This window comes from Alosa alosa, chromosome 22 (assembly GCF_017589495.1).
Source record: "Alosa alosa isolate M-15738 ecotype Scorff River chromosome 22, AALO_Geno_1.1, whole genome shotgun sequence".
Taxonomy (NCBI): domain Eukaryota; kingdom Metazoa; phylum Chordata; class Actinopteri; order Clupeiformes; family Clupeidae; genus Alosa; species Alosa alosa.
In genome coordinates this window covers 25,230,680-25,249,464 of record NC_063210.1, presented here as the reverse complement: position 1 = coordinate 25,249,464, position 18,785 = coordinate 25,230,680, and the positions used below count along the sequence as shown (strand labels likewise).

Sequence of the window (18,785 nt, the reverse complement as noted above, 5' to 3'; positions counted from 1 at the left end):
ACAGGATATTCATTGTGGAGGCCCTGATCATAGGGTGTCCTGCACACACAATGTCCCAGATTACAGGTTTACTTACAGTGCTGATGTGACCACTGGAACCAGCCTCTGAAGAACTTCATCTGGACTGAGGAGTTCAGTCTGATCAGTCTCTGGTGTCTTTATGTACTTCTGCAGGTCAAACTCATCCAGCTGCTCCTCTGGAATCTTAAATGTAAATCTCCTAGTCTCCCACTCTCCTGGTATGAGTGTGTCTACAAACAGAGTTCCTGAGCTCCTGTCAATCTTCTCCACTACAGAATGGTGATTCAGTTCATTCAGACAGTAGAACAGGTTGATCCTTCTGCCTGAATTACTTTGATCTCTGATCTTCTGTTTGATATACTGGACTGTTTGCTCTGAGCTCTGTTTATGACTTATTGTCTGTGGCAGTAGGTGCATTAAGAGATTCTGATTGGACTCCAGTGACAGGCCCAAAAGGAAGCGGAGGAAAAGGTCCAGGTGTCCATTCTCACTCTGTAAGGCCAGGTCCACTGCAGTCTTGTGTAGGTCATGCAATGTTGCAGCTCTGAATAGGGCAGAGAGCTGAGAGGTTTGATGTTGGTCAGTCATGCTTCTCTCTCTGTTTTCAAAGCAGAGGAACACATATAAAGCTGCAAGAAACTCTTGAATGCTCAGATGCACAAAGCTGAACACCTTCCCTTGGTACACCCCAGACTCCTCTCTGAAGATCTGAGTACACACTCCTGAGTACACTGATGCTTCTGTGACATCAATGTCACACTCTCCCAGGTCTTCCTCATAGAAGATCAGATTCCCTTCCTTCAGCTGTTGGAAAGCCAGTTTCCCCAGTTTGAAAATTATCTCTTCATCTGTCTCTTTTCTCTCTGTGTACTTGGCTTTTTTCAGGCTTGTCTGAATGATCAGGAAGTGAGTGTACATTTGAGTGAGAGTTCTTGGCATTTCTATGTTTTCTGATTCAAATGATGTTCTCTCTACCACAGTGGCTGAAATCCAGCAGAAGACCGGAATGTGGCACATGATGTAGAGGCTCCTGGATGACTTTAGGTGTGTGATGGTTCTGTTGGCGAGGTTTTCATCACAGACTCTCTTCCTAAAGTACTCCTCTTTCTGTGGGTCATTGAATCCCCTTATTTCTGTCACCTGGTCCACACACTCAGGAGGGATCTGACTGGCTGCTGCTGGCCGGGTGGTGATCCAAAGGAGAGCAGAGGGAAGCAGATTCCTCTTGATGAGGTTTGTCAGCAGCACGTTAACTAAGACTGGCTCTGTCACATCACAACAACTCAGCTTGGAATGGAAATCTAGAGGAAGTCGACACTCATCCAGACCATCAAAGATGAACATGACTCTGTGCTCTGAACTGGTGAAGATTTTTGAATCTTTAATTTCTGGAAAAAAGTGTTGAATAAGCTTCACCAGACTGAGTTTCTTGTTCTTCATCAGGTTCAACTCTCGGAAAGGAAGAGGAAATATGAAGTGGACATCTTGATTGTTTTTTCCTTCAGTCCAGTCCAGGATGAACTTCTGCACAGAGACTGTTTTCCCAATGCCCGCCACTCCCTTTGTCAGCACTGTTCTGATGGGTTTGTGTTGTCTGTGATCAGATTTATCAGACGCTTCATCACATTCATCAGATGTATCATCAGACTCAGATTGTTCATCGTCCAATAAGGGTTTAAAGATGTTACTGCATTCGATTGATCTGCCTCGTGCTGCTTCTCTCCAGGATGCTCTCTCTATCTGTCTGACCTCATGTTCATCATTGACCCCTCCTCCTCCCTCTGTGATGTGGAGATCTGTGTAGATCTCTTGGAGGAGTCTGGATTCTCCCTGATTAGATATTCCCTCAACCAGATGCTGAAACGTGCTCTTCAATGTGGATCTGAATTTCTCATGGACCTCTGCCTCCTCTGGTGTCCATCTGGATCAATGACAGAATCACAAATACATCTCTGTTGTTAACAAAGTATCATCACAATATTCCTACATTAGCCCTGCTAGATTCAGAATGTACATGTATATGAATTCATTTAATATTATTAAAGTAATGTAATGTAAAAAGGCTCATACTGTAATGTAATTTTCTCAATAGGAACATAATGTGAACGTGCAGGGATTTTAGGCTATAACACACACTGACATACATGGAGAGATGGTTTGCAGGGGGCTGGCAGACAGTAGAGATTATTTGACTCATATTAAGACATACGGGTTCTTGACATATAACACATAAACAGAATACATGTCATTAAGTTACAGTAACAATGAATGCACTGTTCAAAAGAGCCATTCGTAGGGATGAACATTTGTGTACTTGCTGATAACAAGCACCAATATTGATATTTCTGCCACAAAATAACTAGCATAAAATTGCGATGAATTGGAACATGTTTCATGGTTGTTACAATAAGCCTAAAATGAATGAATATCAAATAAAATATAAAATAGCAGGATATTTTAAAACCAAAATTATGTCTAAAACACAGCCTCCACACTGGCACTGTCTCCGCATCTTAAAGGTCTCATTCCCCGAGAAACCGTTTAATACTTGTTCCTTTTGAAATACTATAGCTCACTCCAAGTTGCATGCATGCTGCACGTGAAAATGATCTTCTACCCCATTGCCCGTGTAACCCAATGAATTGCCACTTCCCATTATGATGCGCAAAATTCCCTGGTAGCCCCTAGATGCGTGCACGAGACAAATGTTAAAAAACAACACGAGACAAATGTTAAAAAACAACAACAGAAAACCGTCAATCGGTAAATGAAGAAGAAGTAGCACTACGTCTGATGAGAGACGGAGAGAAAGATTGAGAAGATTTAAAATACGGACGACTTCGAAATCATAATAGATACTTGGAACTACGGACACTTGGATACTTAAAAACGAACATTGGAAAACAATATAAAGATCCTCTTTCCCCCGCACAAAGCTTTGGTGAGTCGCAAGTCACAGCTGAACGCTGAACAGATTTGCATGTACTATGTAATCAGAGCCAATTATTTAGTACATATTAATTTTACCCGAAAACAGATGATCACCCTTTGAAAATAAATGAAGAAAGAAGACTCTTCCCTTGTATTTTGTACATGGTACTGGAATCCTGGTGAGCAAGACTTGAACACTTGAAACCTAAGCTAGCCCAGCTAAAATTGTATCGGTAATTCCGATTTAATTGCTAGACATTTAAAACCAGTCAGGACACCCGATCTATAGATCAACCATAGAGTTTATTTAATGTATGAATTTTAGACAATTTAAAATAATAATGTGCTTGTTAAAAGAACTGTAAGCTCCGGTTGCCGTTAGCCGCCGACTCAGGCTACATGGCGTCCACGGAAGCCATAGCAACCAAGCTAGATGTGGACAGATTTAATAACGCTGGCTGTCTGTCATGCAGCCTGGCTGCAATGACATTTATTAGACTGCTCCTACAGCAATATGCTGCTGTTGTTAATCAAACTCAGAAATTAGTTATATTTAGTATTTTGTGTTATTGTTATGATAGAGATTGAAATGAATAAGAAATCTGTACAATTTTGTGCAGACTGGTTTTTGTTGTACCCCGAACAAATCCTGTTGCCTTGCCCTGGAACTCTTGGATACCTTCTGGATTTCCCTCATCGTCCTGGATTTGGATTCACCGTCGTCACCATCTACATCAACTTGCCCCTTCCTTTTGGACTGCCTGTTAGGCTACACATCCCCTTACCCTTGTGATTGTGGTAGGATCTGGACATTGCACTTTGCACAAGTTGGACTGAACCATTTCCCCTTTTCATTTATTTTCTTTTCTTTATTATTTTCTTGAGTGCACTCACATTTTGTTTTGGGTTGGGTTTTTATTTTGTTTAATTTATAGTATATAATAATATTGGATAATAAATATAAGACAAGATATTATAGTAATGTAAGGTAATATAGTATAAGGTTAGGATAATATATTAATAGTATTCAAAAAGGAAAATACAATTAGACTTAGATATTAAATAGAACAAAAATATAAAGTAGTACATGGATATATAAATACAATAAATAGAATATTAGAATAGAACATATAAAATAGTATAATAGAATAGTAAACAGATATAACATAATACATCTCTTTTAATACAAGGTACAAGGAAGTTTATTGTCACATGCATATAGTTACTGGAAGTAAGAAATGCAGTGAAATTATGTCTGGTGTCAGCCTATTTGTGCATTAATGGGGTAAAAGTGCAGTAGAAGAGGGGTTTAGTAGATTAAGTGGCAAGGGCTGCATAAAAAAGGTGGGGGAGGATTGGGATTGGGTGGGGGGCACCAACAAGGAGCACCCAAGAGCAACAATATCAATATCAATATTGATATTGAAATAACTTAAACTGAATTGAATGACTTTGACCTGTGAAATAAACTATATATTTTTATTATAAACTTTATCCACGAGTGCGTGTGTTGTCTTTGGGGTGAGTACTAGAATCTGGTCTAGTAAAAACCTACACCAATATCCAGTGAACCTAGATATTAGACTATATATTGTCCCTGCAAAAGTATAGGCCATTACCCTGTCGTGCAGGTTACACCCACATTAGCCAATGAAAGAAAATACACAAAAAAACAAGCGAATCAGAAAAAGCCCTTCTGTGTGACGCCACAGGGAAAATTGGTAAAAGTATTTTGGGACATACTATAGAAGTACTAATAACGTAAGTTATGTCCATAACTATGGATCTATGAGACTGACCGATGACCGTCACCACGGTCTTACTGTGAATGATGCCATCCTGGCACCTGTTCCGAGATCATAATGTCAACAATGTCATGTGACTGACCTCTGGAGGCTGAACCCGCAGCATGTGTTACCGGACGCCTCTTCCTCGTGCCTGGAACGCCTCGCATTCGTCCCGAGTGACAAGAGATGGTGACGGTAATCGGTCGGTCTCATAGATCAATAGTTATGGACATAACTTACGATCTATATCGACCTCCCTCAGACCGTCACCACGGTCTTACTGTGGATGCCTAGTACCAATAGTGTCACAAGGGGCCCATCTGCTCAGAAGTAACTCTAAGAACAGTGGAGCCAACAGTACTAGAGGTCACGTTAACCCGATAAAACCTGGCAAAGGTACAAGGAGTACTCCAGGACGCGGCAGCACATATATCATAAATAGCAACTCCCTTCAAAGCAGCCCAGGACGTGGCCATGCTGCGCGTGGAGTGAGCCACCAGACCCTCTGGGATTGGAAAACCTTGTCCAGAATAAGCATGAGAGATGGTGTCCACCAGTCAGTGAGATAGGCGCTGCTTGGACACTGGCTGGCCAGACTGTCAACCTCCATAGCACACAAACATCTGTGAGTTTGCCTCTGCTGCCTGGTGTGCTCAAGATAAGACTTCAGGGGCCTCATTACAGAAAGAATCCTAACTGCTCATCCTAATTTAAGTTAGGAAACCAAAGATAGGAAAAATCCTAACTTCCTATTACAGAAGCAGTGCCTAACCTAATGTCCGTTTCCTATCTTATATGTGGCTTCCTATCTTATCTTTATTTAGGAAAATCCTAAATGTTCTATCAATCTGATTTTTCGACGGCTATCAACAGTTTATGTCTTTTTCTGCACTTAGAATGTGCACGAGACTGATAGAACGCTTAACTGTAACGACAAATGAGCTTAAAAGTTAACGTTAAAGCCTAACGAAAGCCTAAACGAAACAGCAAGCTACGGTCATGGCAGGTCCAGCTGATAAGAAGAGGAGGGCTTTTAATTTCAGCCAAGACGAGTTGGAGGCATTAGTTCAGGCGGTGGAAGACAGGAAACATTTATTGTTCGGGAAATTTTCAATGACCGTAACGTCGCAGTCTAAAGATAGACACTGGAAAGAGGTGGCGGACTCTGTCTCAGCAGTTTGTGGGATGCTGAGGACGGTGGAGAGTACAAAGAAAAAGTGGTCCTCTCTAGCAAGTGATGCTAAGATCAGGGGGGTCTTACAAAGGAGGGACCAAGCAAAGACAGGGGCTGGTTTGCCCGAAGTGAAGCCCCTAACCTCACTGGAGGAGAAGATCCTGGCCGTCATGGGTCAAGTTTACACCGAAGGTAAGTTGATTTCAGCACTAGCTTCCATCGCAAATTAGCCAGCTACTAGCTTGGCAATCGCAACTAATGTTATTAAAGTTTGTCTTCAGTAAGACATATCATGTCTAAACGACAAGAACGCTAGCGCTAAGTTTAGGTTGGGCATATACCTAAAGAGTGGACCTCATAATTGGTATGAACTAATGTCAACTAGTGTCAGTGTGTCTACATTTTGGGGGCGGTGTAGCAGGCTACAGACGTCAGCTAGCTAGTGCTACGATGTAACGTTAACGATGATAATCTAAAATGTAGCAGCGTACCGGCTACCTGGAGGAGTGGCTACATAGTAACCCTAGAATAGGGCCACCAGAAGCTACATGTTACTTGTGTCAACCAGACAAAATACAGTCTATGTAGGCCTAGAGCTATGTAGACAGCAAAAGAAAAGCCAACGCTGACAACTCCCTAACGTGAAATAATTTGTGTATCATAGGCATTGCAACCGGCACGGAGGTGGGACTGTCAAAGTCAAAGTCAAAGTCAGCTTTATTGTCAATTTCTTCACATGTTCCAGACATACAAAGAGATCGAAATTACGTTTCTCACTATCCCACGGTGAAGACAAGACATATTTTACCAATTTAGGTCCACAGACAAACATAACATTCAAGTAAACAAAAAAGTAAGTAAATAAGTAAATAAGAGGGCACATATAATAATGAAAAAATAAGAGCAGCAAAATGTGGTTGAAATTGTGCATAGACAGTCAATAAAAATACTAGTGCAAATTCAGGCCAATAAAAGGCTTGGGTAGTTCTGTTTGACCTAAGTAAGAAGAAAGTGGCATAGTGGTGCAAGTTATGTAAGAGCAGCAGAAGTGTTGTGTTTCAGGACAACACCAGTTGTAAAGTGTGCAAGTGTGCAAGTGGAGGTAGTGCAGGCGGCCATTTTGGGTCCAATGTCCAGGATGTTATGTAGCTGAGGGTGGAGGGGGGGGGAGGAGGGATAGAGTTCAGCATCCCACGGTTTGGTGTATGAAGCTGTTGGTGAGTCTGGTAGTGCGGGAGCGCAGGCTTCTGTACCTCTTCCCAGAGGGCAGTAGATCAAACAGATTGTGAGCGGGGTGACTTGCATCACTCACAATTTTGGTCGCCTTGCGGGTGAGGTGGGTGGTGTAAATGTCCTTCAGGGAGGGGAGTGAAGCACCAATAATCCTTCCAGCTGTGTTCACTATGCGCTGCAGGGCTTTCCTGTTGTATTCAGTGCAGCTTCCGCCCCACACAGCGATACAGCTGGAGAGGATGCTCTCGATGGTGCCTCGGTAGAATGTGGTCATGATGGCTGGTGGAGCACTTGCTCACCTGAGTTTCCGCAGGAAGTACAGGCGGCGCTGAGCTCTCTTCGCCAGTGATGCAGTGTTGGTGGTCCAGGAGAGGTCTTCACTGATGTGCACCCCCAGGAATTTGGTGCTGCTCGCTCTCTCCACCACAGCACCGTCGATGGTCAGTGGCAGGTGTTGGGTGTGACCTCTCCGAAGTCAACAACAATCTCTTTGGTCTTGCTGACGTTCAGCAGGAGGTTGTTGTCCCTCCACCACGTGGTCAGATGGTCGACCTCCAACCTGTATTGAGTCTCGCCGCCTTGGTGATGAGACCCACCAGAGTTGTGTCGTCCAGCAAATTTCACTATGTGATTGTTGCTGTAGGTTGCAGTGCAGTCATCGCGTCAGCAGGGTGAAGAGCAGCGGACTGAGCACGCAGCCTTGGGGGCCCCTGTGCTCAGTGTGATGCTGCTTGAGGTATTGTTGCCAACACGCATACTACTTGGGGCCTCTGACAGAGGAAGTCCAGTAGCCAGTTGCAGAGGTAGGTACTGAGTCCCAGTTTGTCAAGTTTGCAGATGAGTTGTTGTGGTATTATGGTGTTGAATGCAGAACTGAAGTCTATAAACAGCAATCTCACATATGAGTCTCTTTTTTCCAGGTGGGTGAGGGGCTGGGTGGAGGGCAGAGCAGATTGCATCCTCTGTAGACCGCTTGGCTCGGTATGCAAACTGGAAGGGGTCCAGGGTGGGGGGGAGAATGGCTTTGATATGTGACATGACAAGCCGCTCAAAGCACTTCATGATGATGGGTGTCAGTGCCACAGGGCGGTAGTCATTGAAGCAGGATGGAGCAGTTTTCTTCGGCACAGGTATGATGGTGGCAGCTTTGAAACATGATGGGACGATGGCTTGCTTCAGGGAAGTGTTAAAGATGTCTGTGAAGACATCCTTAAGCTCCCCTGCACAGTCCTTCAGCGCCGCGACCTGGGATGTTGTCTGGACCTGTTGCCTTACGGGTGTTGATGGCAGCAAGTGTCCTCTTCACGCTGTCGGCAGAGAGGCACAGGGGCTGCTCATGTAGAGGGGGATGGGTCTTCTGTGGGCAGGTGCTGTTTTGTGCTTCAAAGCGAGCAAAGAAGCGGTTCAGGTTGTTGAGCAGAGGGATGTTGCTCTCACAGCTCTGTGGCGCGGGCTTGTAGTCCGTGAGGGCCTGAATGCCCTGCCATAGGCTTTGTGCGTTCCTGCTGTCTTTGAAGTGGGTGGTTATCTTGTGAGTGTATTCCTTTTTTGCTTCCTTGATGCCACGGGACAGGTTGGCTCTCGCTGTTTTCATGCCAGCTTCATCCCCAGCTCTGGACTGGATGAGCTGTGTGAGCAGAGAAGTGGCGAGGTGTGTCAGTCGACATCGTCTGACCCTGAATCGAGAAGGGTCATATTAACGCTGATGGATTCAGAGTGTGACACTATGAATCTGCCACAAGCAATTGTCATCCCATCACCTGGTAAGTCGAATTCAACGTTGATGGTAATTTAAAATAAATAGGCTATGAGGTGCATTTTTACAATGATGCTGTCTCAACTGTATGCTACTCCATATGAACAGTTAAGGTATGTACTGTAATGTCCCGTTTAGTCTATGCTGTTCAAGGAAAGGTGCCTAGATTCTGAATCTAACATTCAGTTTTTAATTCTTCTCTACAGCTAAAAAGAAGAAGCACATAGGCCTACAAGAGGAGCTTCTGGAGTTGGAGAAGGAGAAGCTGCTGGTAATGAGAGAAAAAGTAAATATTGATAAGGAGAGACTGCAATTGGAAAAAGAAAAATTCGAATTTATGAAGGAGTATTTAAAAAAATCGAGGGAACAACATTGTCGATCTCTCTGAACTATAAAAAAAAATTATTTACATGTTTAAATGTATTTATTTAATATTGTCAAAAATAAATATTTTAAATCAAACTGCAATATTTTATCTTTAATTATCTTGTAAAATAATGTGCAATTAAGTTGTTTCTGGCAGTTCTGCCAGTCTGTGCACCATCATGTAGGCCTATGCCATCATGGCCTTCCTCCACATCTTCAACCGGGATGTTTTCAGGGTCTGGGAGATTAGCCATCCTGCATATGTTGTGCAGCACAGCAGTGGCCTTCACAAACATCACCACTCTCTCAGGGGAATACTGAAGATATCCCCCACTCTTATCATGGCATCTCCATCTACAACAACATAAATTAACCAGCACTGCACCAATTAACCAGTTAGTTTGTATTGCCATCATGGTAACAGGCTTTAATTTTTGGTATGATGTTATAGTCCATATTAATATTAAATCATATTAAACTTATACATTTGCTACATTGCTTTTGAAGTGTATAGTTTAACACTAGCTTCTTCTTCAGGGTTACTACACACTCCTTATCTACACTATTGAATGCATCAAAGCAGTATGTCTCACCTTCCTTTCCATATACCATAAAGCCTCTCCTGACGGCTACGGCACCTTTTGTGTGCCACATTATACTTCCTCTCTGCCTCTGTCTGCTCATTCATGACCGGTGTCATTAGGTAGGGTTTCAAGGGGTATCCCGAGTCTCCTAAAAGCCATCCACTTGCCCTGCCCTCACCCAGGTAAGCATTGATATCACTGTAAATGGGCACATTTCATATTTTAAATAGTATTTGAGTGAAGCCTATAATGAAGTCTGTAAAACAATAATTTATGTTAGTGTCAAGGACCTACCTGGTGTTGAATATGAATGAATCATGGATGGATCCAGGCCACTTTGCCAACAAATGCCGTATAACCATATTTTGGTCCCCTATGGCCTGAACGTTTATGGCATGGTATCCTTTACGGCACACGTATGCCGGCTCACTTGGGCCACTTGGAGCTTTGATTGGAAAAAGTGACCCATCAATAAGCCCAACTACCCCTGGCAGTCCACTCAGTTGTAAAAACTCCTCCTTTATCTGCAGAAGCTCTTCTCCACGCGGAAACTGAATATAATTTGGTGCCAGATTGCAGATGGCTTTGGTGACTTCCATGAGGTTGCGTGAAATACACGGCTGTGACACCGAAGACAGGCTTGCAACCTCAGTCTGGAAGTCACCCTTGGCAAAAAAACGCAGAGCATTTGTTACCTGCACAAGCACTGGCAAGTCTCCATGTCTCCTTGTAGGCCTCTCCAGAACTGGACGTAGTTCTTCCACCAAATTCAAAATTAAATGTCTTGGCAGACGATAAAATGAAATTAAAACACGGTCTGGAAAATTTAACACATCATTATGCGGTCTAAGTAGCCTTTCTGCCATTACATTTCTGTTAATGTGTTCATCTTCATTGTCAAAGATACCTACAAGCAGTGCTGCTGCCATATTTTTTTCAGTTAGTGACAGTTATTTTGATTTAGGACAGGGTGAATGGCAACCTAATTTAGGCATCCTAAGTTAGGAATTTCCTAACTTAGGATGATTCTGTAATGGCTAAATTCCTATCTTAAGATAAGATAGGATCTCATCCTAAGTTAAGTTAGGAAACCTGCTTCTGTAATACCAAAACCCCTAAATGCCTTCCTAACTTAAGTTAGGATAGGATTTCAGAGTTAGGAAGTTTCTGTAATGAGGCCCCAGAGCCCTAACCGGGCACAATGAATCAGGAGCCAACTCCGACTGGTCAACCAGCTCAGGATGGAATGCCTCCAGTTCAATAGCCTGGTTAACTGATTGAGGGGTCAACACCTTAGGTAGAAAAAGGGGGTTAGGCCAGAGAGACACGCCCATATCCTACGGTTTCCACCTCACGCATTCTGCACTCACAGACAAGGCATGCAGTTCGCTCACCCTCTTAGCAGAACACATGGCTAAGAGAAACACCATCTTATGAGTCAGATATTTCAGCTCCGACCGCTCCAAAGGTTCATACGGAGCCACAGTCAAAGATCTTAACACTAGAGGGAGGTCCCAAGATGGAGCGCACAATGATCTGCCTGGACGCAGGCGCTTTGCACCCTTTAAAAATTGGGAGGTCGATATAGATCTATAATATCCTATAGCCGCTATAGTTTTTCTATAGTAGTCTTATAGTACCTCTATAGTATGTCCCAAAATACTATAGTATTCCTATTAGGGCTGGGATAAACGATTATTTTTTAAACGATTAATCTAGCGATTATTTTTTCGATGCATCGATTAATCTAACGATTCATTTTTTCAGTCCGATTCGATTTCGATTATCTCCCCATTAATTGACTAATAGCAACTTATACATGTTGATTTACATATCTGAATGAAAAAAACATGAATTCCTGGAATATATGTTTATTGCTCTTAAGATTCTAAAATAAAAGACTATATAAGTGCAAAGTAATGCATTCTTAGTCAGAGGTAGCATTCAGTTCAGTTCAGTAGGTCTAATTGAGTGCCTGCCACTTTAAGACGACGTTCGTGAGGGAATCCCTGCAATTAACATTAACACCGTTAAAACGCTGATGATGTGTGAATGCAATTCATAACGTAGTTAGTTCAAATAACGGTTCGTAGCCTACTTCTCCTTGGGACAAGCACTTTTGAGTCTTGGAAAACACTTTTCCATTTACATTGGGATTTTGCAAACATTCAGAGTCAATAAAATGAGCCCTACATGAGTAACGAAATTGACAAGCAGATGTAAGTAAGCATGCTAAACTTGACATCTGAATAGTATTCTAACGTTAGCTTTGAGATACTGCTTGATTGCATAACTTAACTTAGTTTGGTCTCCTCGATGTAGACTATGTTGTGATGAGACCTTAGCAGAGTTAACTTTAATGCAGCAGTTTTGAACAAATTTGCGCAGCATGGTCACGATGCTAAGCGGATTTAATAGCAATTTAGCCCACCGTGTTCTATGCAATGCTTCTATGTTGCAACAACAATCGCGAATATTTTGTTAAATGCACATGCAGAGGCGGAGCAGCGGGCTCGTTACAAGAGAGAGTGGCCGGGGCAAGGAAAGGCTGCGTGCGTAAAAAGCACAGCTCAATGATTTCGTGGCCCCCAGCCACAGATTAGTCAACGTATGGGAAACACTGAAGGTGTAAAATTCAAAATATTTAGCGGTACACATTATGCTTAATGAATCGACGCGCATATTTTGCGTAGACGTATTTTTTGCGTCGACTTGTTGTCCCAGCCCTAATTCCTATCAGATTATTATAATATTTAGTCCCAAAATACTATAAGTTTCCTATAGTACTTTTTCCTAAGGGTCATACGTGACAGAAAACAACTTGAGTAGGCTAACCTCTGCCAATGTAGGCTATCAAAGCCATAGTCCTCATTGCCGGAGAAGTCTCCTTGCAGCACATATTCTCTGCTTCTGTAGGCATTCTGCTGCAATTCCAGGCTAGGTCAGTGGCTGAAATGCATTTAGCGGTGCTTATAACCTGTGCTGTGAAGTAAAATATCTACTAGGAAGATTGCAAAGACTTTTGAGTGTGTAAAGAAATAAATCTTTATTTTAAAACGTTTCCAACTGTTTATTACTTGAAAGCAAGATGACGATTGCCACAAACGTTTACCTCTTTTAGGAGAAAATTTAAGCTGACATGCAATTGCTACCATTCTATTAAACCAACGTTCACCGATAAACAATCAGGAGACGGTTCTTCTTCCTCCTCGGATTCAGGATCAAACACATAAGTTTGTATCTCCGAAGACATTTTGTGCAACAGTTTTGACTTAGGTTTTAATTGAATATGGAGCAAAGGCAGACATTCTCTGGTAGAATTGGATGAGGACGCACAGGAGGGAGCGTCACAGTACTGTTAGCCAATCAGAGGCGAGGTCATTTTTTTTTCACCAAAACCGGCTCACAGGGCATTTACTAATACTAGAGCAATACCATGGCAAAATTAATGAAAAAACGATGAAATGAGACCTTAAATTAAACAAATTAGACTATTTTGCAGTCTCTCACAAAAAACATGATCACCCATCACCCTAGACTGTAGAGAGTGTAAAAGTGGTGTGGCTCCTTTAGTGTGTCAAAGTCAAAGTCTGCTTTATTGTCAATTTCTTCACATGTCAAGACATACAAAGAGATCGAAATTACCTTTCCCACTATCCCACGGTGGAGAAGTGTGTGGGTCGAGTGAGAGCAAGTATGTGAGAGAGTACTAGTGCTACTGCCGCACAGCTTGTTTACTGATTGCTGCCAAAGCAGATTTAGTCAAGGTGACTTATGCATTTTTTACGCTATTGGCCATTGAATACAGTGGTGATTTCTCACACAATATGTACGCGGTAAAACATGGTGGATTTACATCGCTAATAGCAAACTTATATAGAACGTATAGCAAAGTGTCTAACTTTACATTGCTAACTTTGCTCTCTCATTGCTGACGAGTGGAGTTAGCGAGGCAGACACATTAGAAGTTCTAATTTAGAACAGCAAGCGACCAAAACATACAAGATATTTACTTTGTAAACAGCCAAATCATATGAGATGTGCTGCTTTACAGCAGACGACTATATCAGTGTGTGTTCTCAGTCGAGAAGTAGAGTCGAGTCAGAAAGAACCTTACCTCCAGGCAAATGCGATAGCACTGCTAGTTCCAGAAGTTCCTGACTGTTCGTCGACATCATCTGGCAAGGTAAATATCGACGGAATTGCGGTTTTCACAAGCGCGGGTCTCTTCACTCCTAAGGGGTTGGGTTCGAAGTCTTCTGGCTTGAAATGTAGACTGCACACCATCATATGTTTTAGTGCTTCAATGGCTGTGTCCTCTCCGAACTTCGGGTTAATGATAGCCCGTAGCTACTTTTTGCTCCAACTCTTTGGGTAATCTATGAAAACGTACTTTGTGTATTTTACTTGTGCTGGCTGAACATCCCGGTACCATGCAAGTGCACACCATTTTGCATTTTGAGGAGTAATTCACTAATGAGATAGCAAACTAACTCTTCACTAGAATTTGTGTGAAATGATTTCCAGGTAGCGTAGAGTGGAGTCAACGCTCGATCCTTGGTTAATAGATTGATGGGGGGAGTTCAACCATTGCGTTCGACAGTGGGAGTGGCCTGCGGAGCTGAGTATTGCAATGCACTATGGGGATTGTTGTCTGCAATCCACAAGCACTAAAAAGTCATTTTCTGCCTTTTCTTGGACCAAATTAGAAATTTATGCTACTATTCTACTACATATATGACCCAATGTCCCTTTAAGAGCAGCAGCTAAGCTACTATGATTTAGGGGCAACGGTGTAATGAGGTGGCATCGGTTGGGTGGTATTGGTGATTACGAGTATGAATATATGGGCCCAGTATCGGCCCGATCCCCAATGCCAATATCGGTGGATGGTATTGGTGATTTTTCATGAGTACGAGTATATGGGCTCACAGTGCCAGTATCAGTATCGGACCATCCCTGGTTCTAGTGGGCTTCTGAAATCAACATAATTAAATCTGACCGAGCAGAGGTGTTTTGTAGAGGGTTTTGGAGACTGCCTGACAGAATGTCCTGATCCATGATCTCACCTGTGTTCTAGAGAGTCCCTCTGCATCTCGTCTGTGCCTGACGCCCCCTGCTGGACACTGTTAACACAACATGACACTAAAAAGGTGAGTGTCCTCACATCTCCCTCAGAAAGACCCCACTGATCAATACACACACACAGGTTAGCGGTATAGTATGTGCATGTAATAATCAGCTCAAGTATGGTGTGCATCTGTCTGTCAGTTGAGAGAGAGAAAGAGAGATAGATAGAGAGATAAGGAGAGAGAGAGAGAGATTAAAACAGAGGGAGAGAGAAGCAAAAAGGAGGGAGGAGAGGGTGAAAGGAGAAAATAAGAGGATGAGAGAACAGCTGAGGGGAGGACAGGAGAATGGGGATGTTTAGCATTCAGCCACTGATCCCATATTCAAATCCCTCCAGCACCCAAAACAGAGACAAACCAACTGCATTACTAACCAACTTATAGAGAGGAAGAGAAGAGAAGAGGAGAGGAGATGCAATTTAAGATAAAAGAAGAAAATCATGCATATCATAAAAAAACAGATGTAAAATACACATAGACAATTATGTTCCTTCACTTCCTGTCTTCTAGTCACATCCAAAACCTCCACTCCAACACTAGTGTCTTAGTCACATCCAAACCTCCACTCCAACACTACCACATCAAAGAGGTAGTGAGTAACTGAGGTTAACTGCTCAACTCTGTAGTTTTTGTCACATACTGGTTTCCATATTAAATACGTTTTGCCCTCCATAAAGACTGACCTGTCAGAGTCAGATGAAGACACGCCCACTTTGGAGTCTCTGCTCCTCTTCTTCTTCCCATCTGGATCAGAGTCCATCACGTCTGGAAACACACACACACGCACGCACGCACACGCACACACACGCGCACACACACACACGCGCACGCACACACACACACGCACGCACACACACACACGCACAGAAATAAAAGTTGATACAGTGTTCTGTATCTATGGGCGTTTTTCCACTGACAGTGAACCAATTCTTGAACCAGTTCCGTTCAGAATTCTTTGAACCTTAGTGCTATAGACCGATTTACAGTTAGTAAACAATGCAGCTGCGTGCACAACCTGAGTGGTATTTCACAAAACCTAGATAAGGGATTAAGCTGGGATTTTTAGGTTATCCTGGATGAATTTAGCCTTGACTTGGTTTCACAAAAGAGATGGCACATAAGTTACCATGGGGATTTATTCTCTGCACCTAGCCTGGTCGCCAAGCTAAGTTAATTCTAATGGTAATTATGTCGTCTTATTGGTTCAGCTAGCTGTCAGACCTCCGTGCTAATTATAGTGGATGGAATCCACTATCTTGAAATCTCCTGGCTTCTTCTTATTATTATTACAGTGCATGAAAATGCACTGTACTGTTCTTCCTAGGCTTCTTATTACAGTGCATGAAAATGCACTGTACTGTTCTTCCTAGGCAACTTTAGAAACTTCAGTTTAACTTAGAAACTTCATTCAAACTTTGTAACGTAGGTCTTCAAACAGATCGGGTTGGTATGACTTTTCAACTTTGAAACTTTTATACTTTTTAAACTATTAAAGAAAAACTTTTTAAAAATCCCCATAGACTTAACATTGCCGATTGTGACATCATAATACGGTCGTTAAGCAATTAGAATCCTATGGCAGGTGTTCAGGCCACCTGCAGCCTCAGGCTTTAAGCATACAATCTGGGTCAATTAAGACTACACATCCTATTCAACTGTTTCCTCTGCCCAAAACTGTTTCAAAATAAAAGTCCTCACTACAATAATCCACTGTTAAACAATGTAACCCATTAAACTACTGAACTTTTTACATTCAACTTTTAAACGGTCTACTTTTAAACTATCATTAAACTATCTATCTATTAAACTAGCTGTCTATCAACAACTTTTAAACTATCTACATTCAACTTTTAAACTATATACATTCACTAGCTGTCTATCAACAACTTTTAACTTGTCATCAACTGTCAACACTTTTCATCAACTATGATTCCTACCCACTGTAGCTAGTTAGCATGGTTAGCAAATTTAGCATGCTAACATTGTTAGCATAACTGCTAAAAACAAGTTAGCTAAGTAACATGGTTAACATAGTTAGCATGCTAGTTAGCATTTTTAACAAAACTGCTAAAAATGATTAGCTAAGTTAGCTAAGTAACATGGTTAATATAGTTAGCATGCTAACATGTTAACATGCTAATTAGCATAGCTAATCATTTTTAGTAGGTATGCTAACTAAGTTAGCTAAGTAACATGGTTAACATAGTTAGCATGCTAGTTAGCATAGTTAGCATAACTACTAAAAATGATAAGCTTGGTTAACTAAGTCACATGGTTAACATAGTTAACATGTTAGCACTGCTAGCATAGTTAACATGTTTAACAAAACTGCTAGAAAATGTTTAGCAAAACTGCTAGAAAATGTTAGTTAAGTTAACTAAGTAACATGGTTAGCATGTTAGCATTGCTAGCACTACTATAAAACATTAGCTAAGTAGCATGGTTAGCAGAATTACAAATCTTAGCATAACTGCTAGCAAACATTAGAGCCATTCCAACTTTCAGTTATCACAAATATCTACCTATACACAGCCATTAAACTATTTGAATATCAACATTCATTCAACTTCCAGTCTGTCAACAACTTTTAAACTATTTACCTTCAACTTTTAAACGGTCTACTTTTAAACTATCATTAAACTATCTATCTATTAAACTAGCTGTCTATCAACAACTTTTAAACTATCTACATTCAACTTTTAAACTATATACATTCACTAGCTGTCTATCAACAACTTTTAACTTGTCATCAACTGTCAACACTTTTCATCAACTATGATTCCTACCCACTGTAGCTAGTTAGCATGGTTAGCAAATTTAGCATGCTAACATTGTTAGCATAACTGCTAAAAATAAGTTAGCTAAGTAACATGGTTAACATAGTTAGCATGCTAGTTAACATTTTTAACAAAACTGCTAAAAATGATTAGCTAAGTTAGCTAAGTAACATGGTTAACATAATTAGCATGCTAACATGTTAACATGCTAGTTAGCATAGCTAATCATTTTTAGTAGGTATGCTAACTAAGTTAGCTAAGTAACATGGTTAACATAGTTAGCATGCTAGTTAACATAGTTAGCATAACTACTAAAAATGATAAGCTTGGTTAACTAAGTCACATGGTTAACATAGTTAACATGTTAGTACTGCTAGCATAGTTAGCATGTTTAGCAAAACTGCTAGAAAATGTTTAGCAAAACTGCTAGAAAATGTTAGTTAAGTTAGCTAAGTAACATGGTTAGCATGTTAGCATTGCTAGCACTACTATAAAACATTAGCTAAGTAGCATGGTTAACAGAATTATAAATCTTAGCATAACTGCTAGCAAACTTTAGAGCCATTCCAACTTTCAGTTATCGTCAAATATCTACCTATACACAGCCATTAAACTATTTGAATATCAACATTCATTCAACTTCCAGTCTGTCAACAACTTTTAAACTATTTACCTTCAACTTTTAAACGGTCTACTTTTAAACTGTCATTAAACTATCTATTAGACTAGCTGTCTATCAACAACTTTTAAACTATCTACTGTCTATCAACAACTTTTAAACTATCTACATTCAGCTTTTAAACAGTCTACTTTTAAACTATCAACTTTTATTAAGCTATGCAACCACCATGTCTATCCTAGCATCACTGTAGTAACCATCTCTGTATTATCTGTTTTAACTATACATGATATTTTACATCACAACTTTAGCCTTTTCATGCACTGGTAATTCCTTGGAATTGCATTTCTAGTTATTATAGCCATTTTTTCTTTTTACCTTTTCAAAAATTAATGCGACTCTAACCGC

The 18,785-nt window shown here is 41.2% G+C and overlaps 2 protein-coding genes and 1 long non-coding RNA gene across 8 annotated transcripts in view; 2 read left to right on the top strand and 1 right to left on the bottom strand.

Annotated features, from left to right (window-relative positions):
* Window positions 1–18,785, bottom strand: part of LOC125287749 (NACHT, LRR and PYD domains-containing protein 3-like) — a 100,172-nt gene that overhangs the window by 68,381 nt on the left and 13,006 nt on the right. For 2 of the 4 annotated variants that reach the window (XM_048233752.1, XM_048233755.1), the window contains exons 1-3: window positions 14,922–15,188; window positions 13,970–14,128; window positions 77–1,942 (exon numbers count right to left, since the gene is read on the bottom strand). In XM_048233752.1, coding sequence (XP_048089709.1) covers window positions 77–1,942; window positions 13,970–14,128; window positions 14,922–15,112 — 2,216 coding nt within the window. In that variant the 5' untranslated portion in view covers window positions 15,113–15,188. Of the gene's footprint in view, window positions 1–76; window positions 1,943–13,969; window positions 14,129–14,921; window positions 15,189–15,664; window positions 15,747–18,785 lie in introns of those variants that run through there. The other 2 variants (XM_048233753.1, XM_048233754.1) reach the window with 2 other exon arrangements.
* On the top strand, window positions 2,531–3,863 carry LOC125287770. Its single transcript, XR_007192408.1, has 3 exons — window positions 2,531–2,962; window positions 3,059–3,131; window positions 3,573–3,863. It is a non-coding gene; the product is annotated as an uncharacterized LOC125287770 (long non-coding RNA).
* On the top strand, window positions 5,209–9,286 carry LOC125287764 (nuclear apoptosis-inducing factor 1-like). Of its 3 annotated transcripts, XR_007192406.1 has the most exons (3): window positions 5,209–6,105; window positions 8,720–8,909; window positions 9,109–9,286. XR_007192406.1 is itself a non-coding variant. In XM_048233787.1 (2 exons), exons 1-2 carry the CDS (start codon window positions 5,739–5,741, stop codon window positions 8,770–8,772), a joined length of 420 nt encoding a protein of 139 aa, XP_048089744.1. In that variant the 5' UTR covers window positions 5,218–5,738; the 3' UTR covers window positions 8,773–9,095. The 3 variants fall into 3 exon arrangements, 1 of the variants encoding a protein (XP_048089744.1); XR_007192407.1 differs by lacking the exons at window positions 8,720–8,909; window positions 9,109–9,286 and adding an exon at window positions 6,578–6,664; XM_048233787.1 differs by lacking the exon at window positions 9,109–9,286 and having other exon boundaries at window positions 5,218–6,105; window positions 8,720–9,095.

Excerpts from the sequence above, each read along its gene's own strand:
- LOC125287764 (XM_048233787.1), top strand. The coding sequence starts at position 5,739 with ATGGCAGGTCCAGCTGATAAGAAGAGGAGGGCTTTTAATTTCAGCCAA. Across the intron at positions 6,106-8,719 it reads GGGTCAAGTTTACACCGAAG|GTTGGCTCTCGCTGTTTTCA; the intron begins GTAAGTTGATTT and ends GCCACGGGACAG.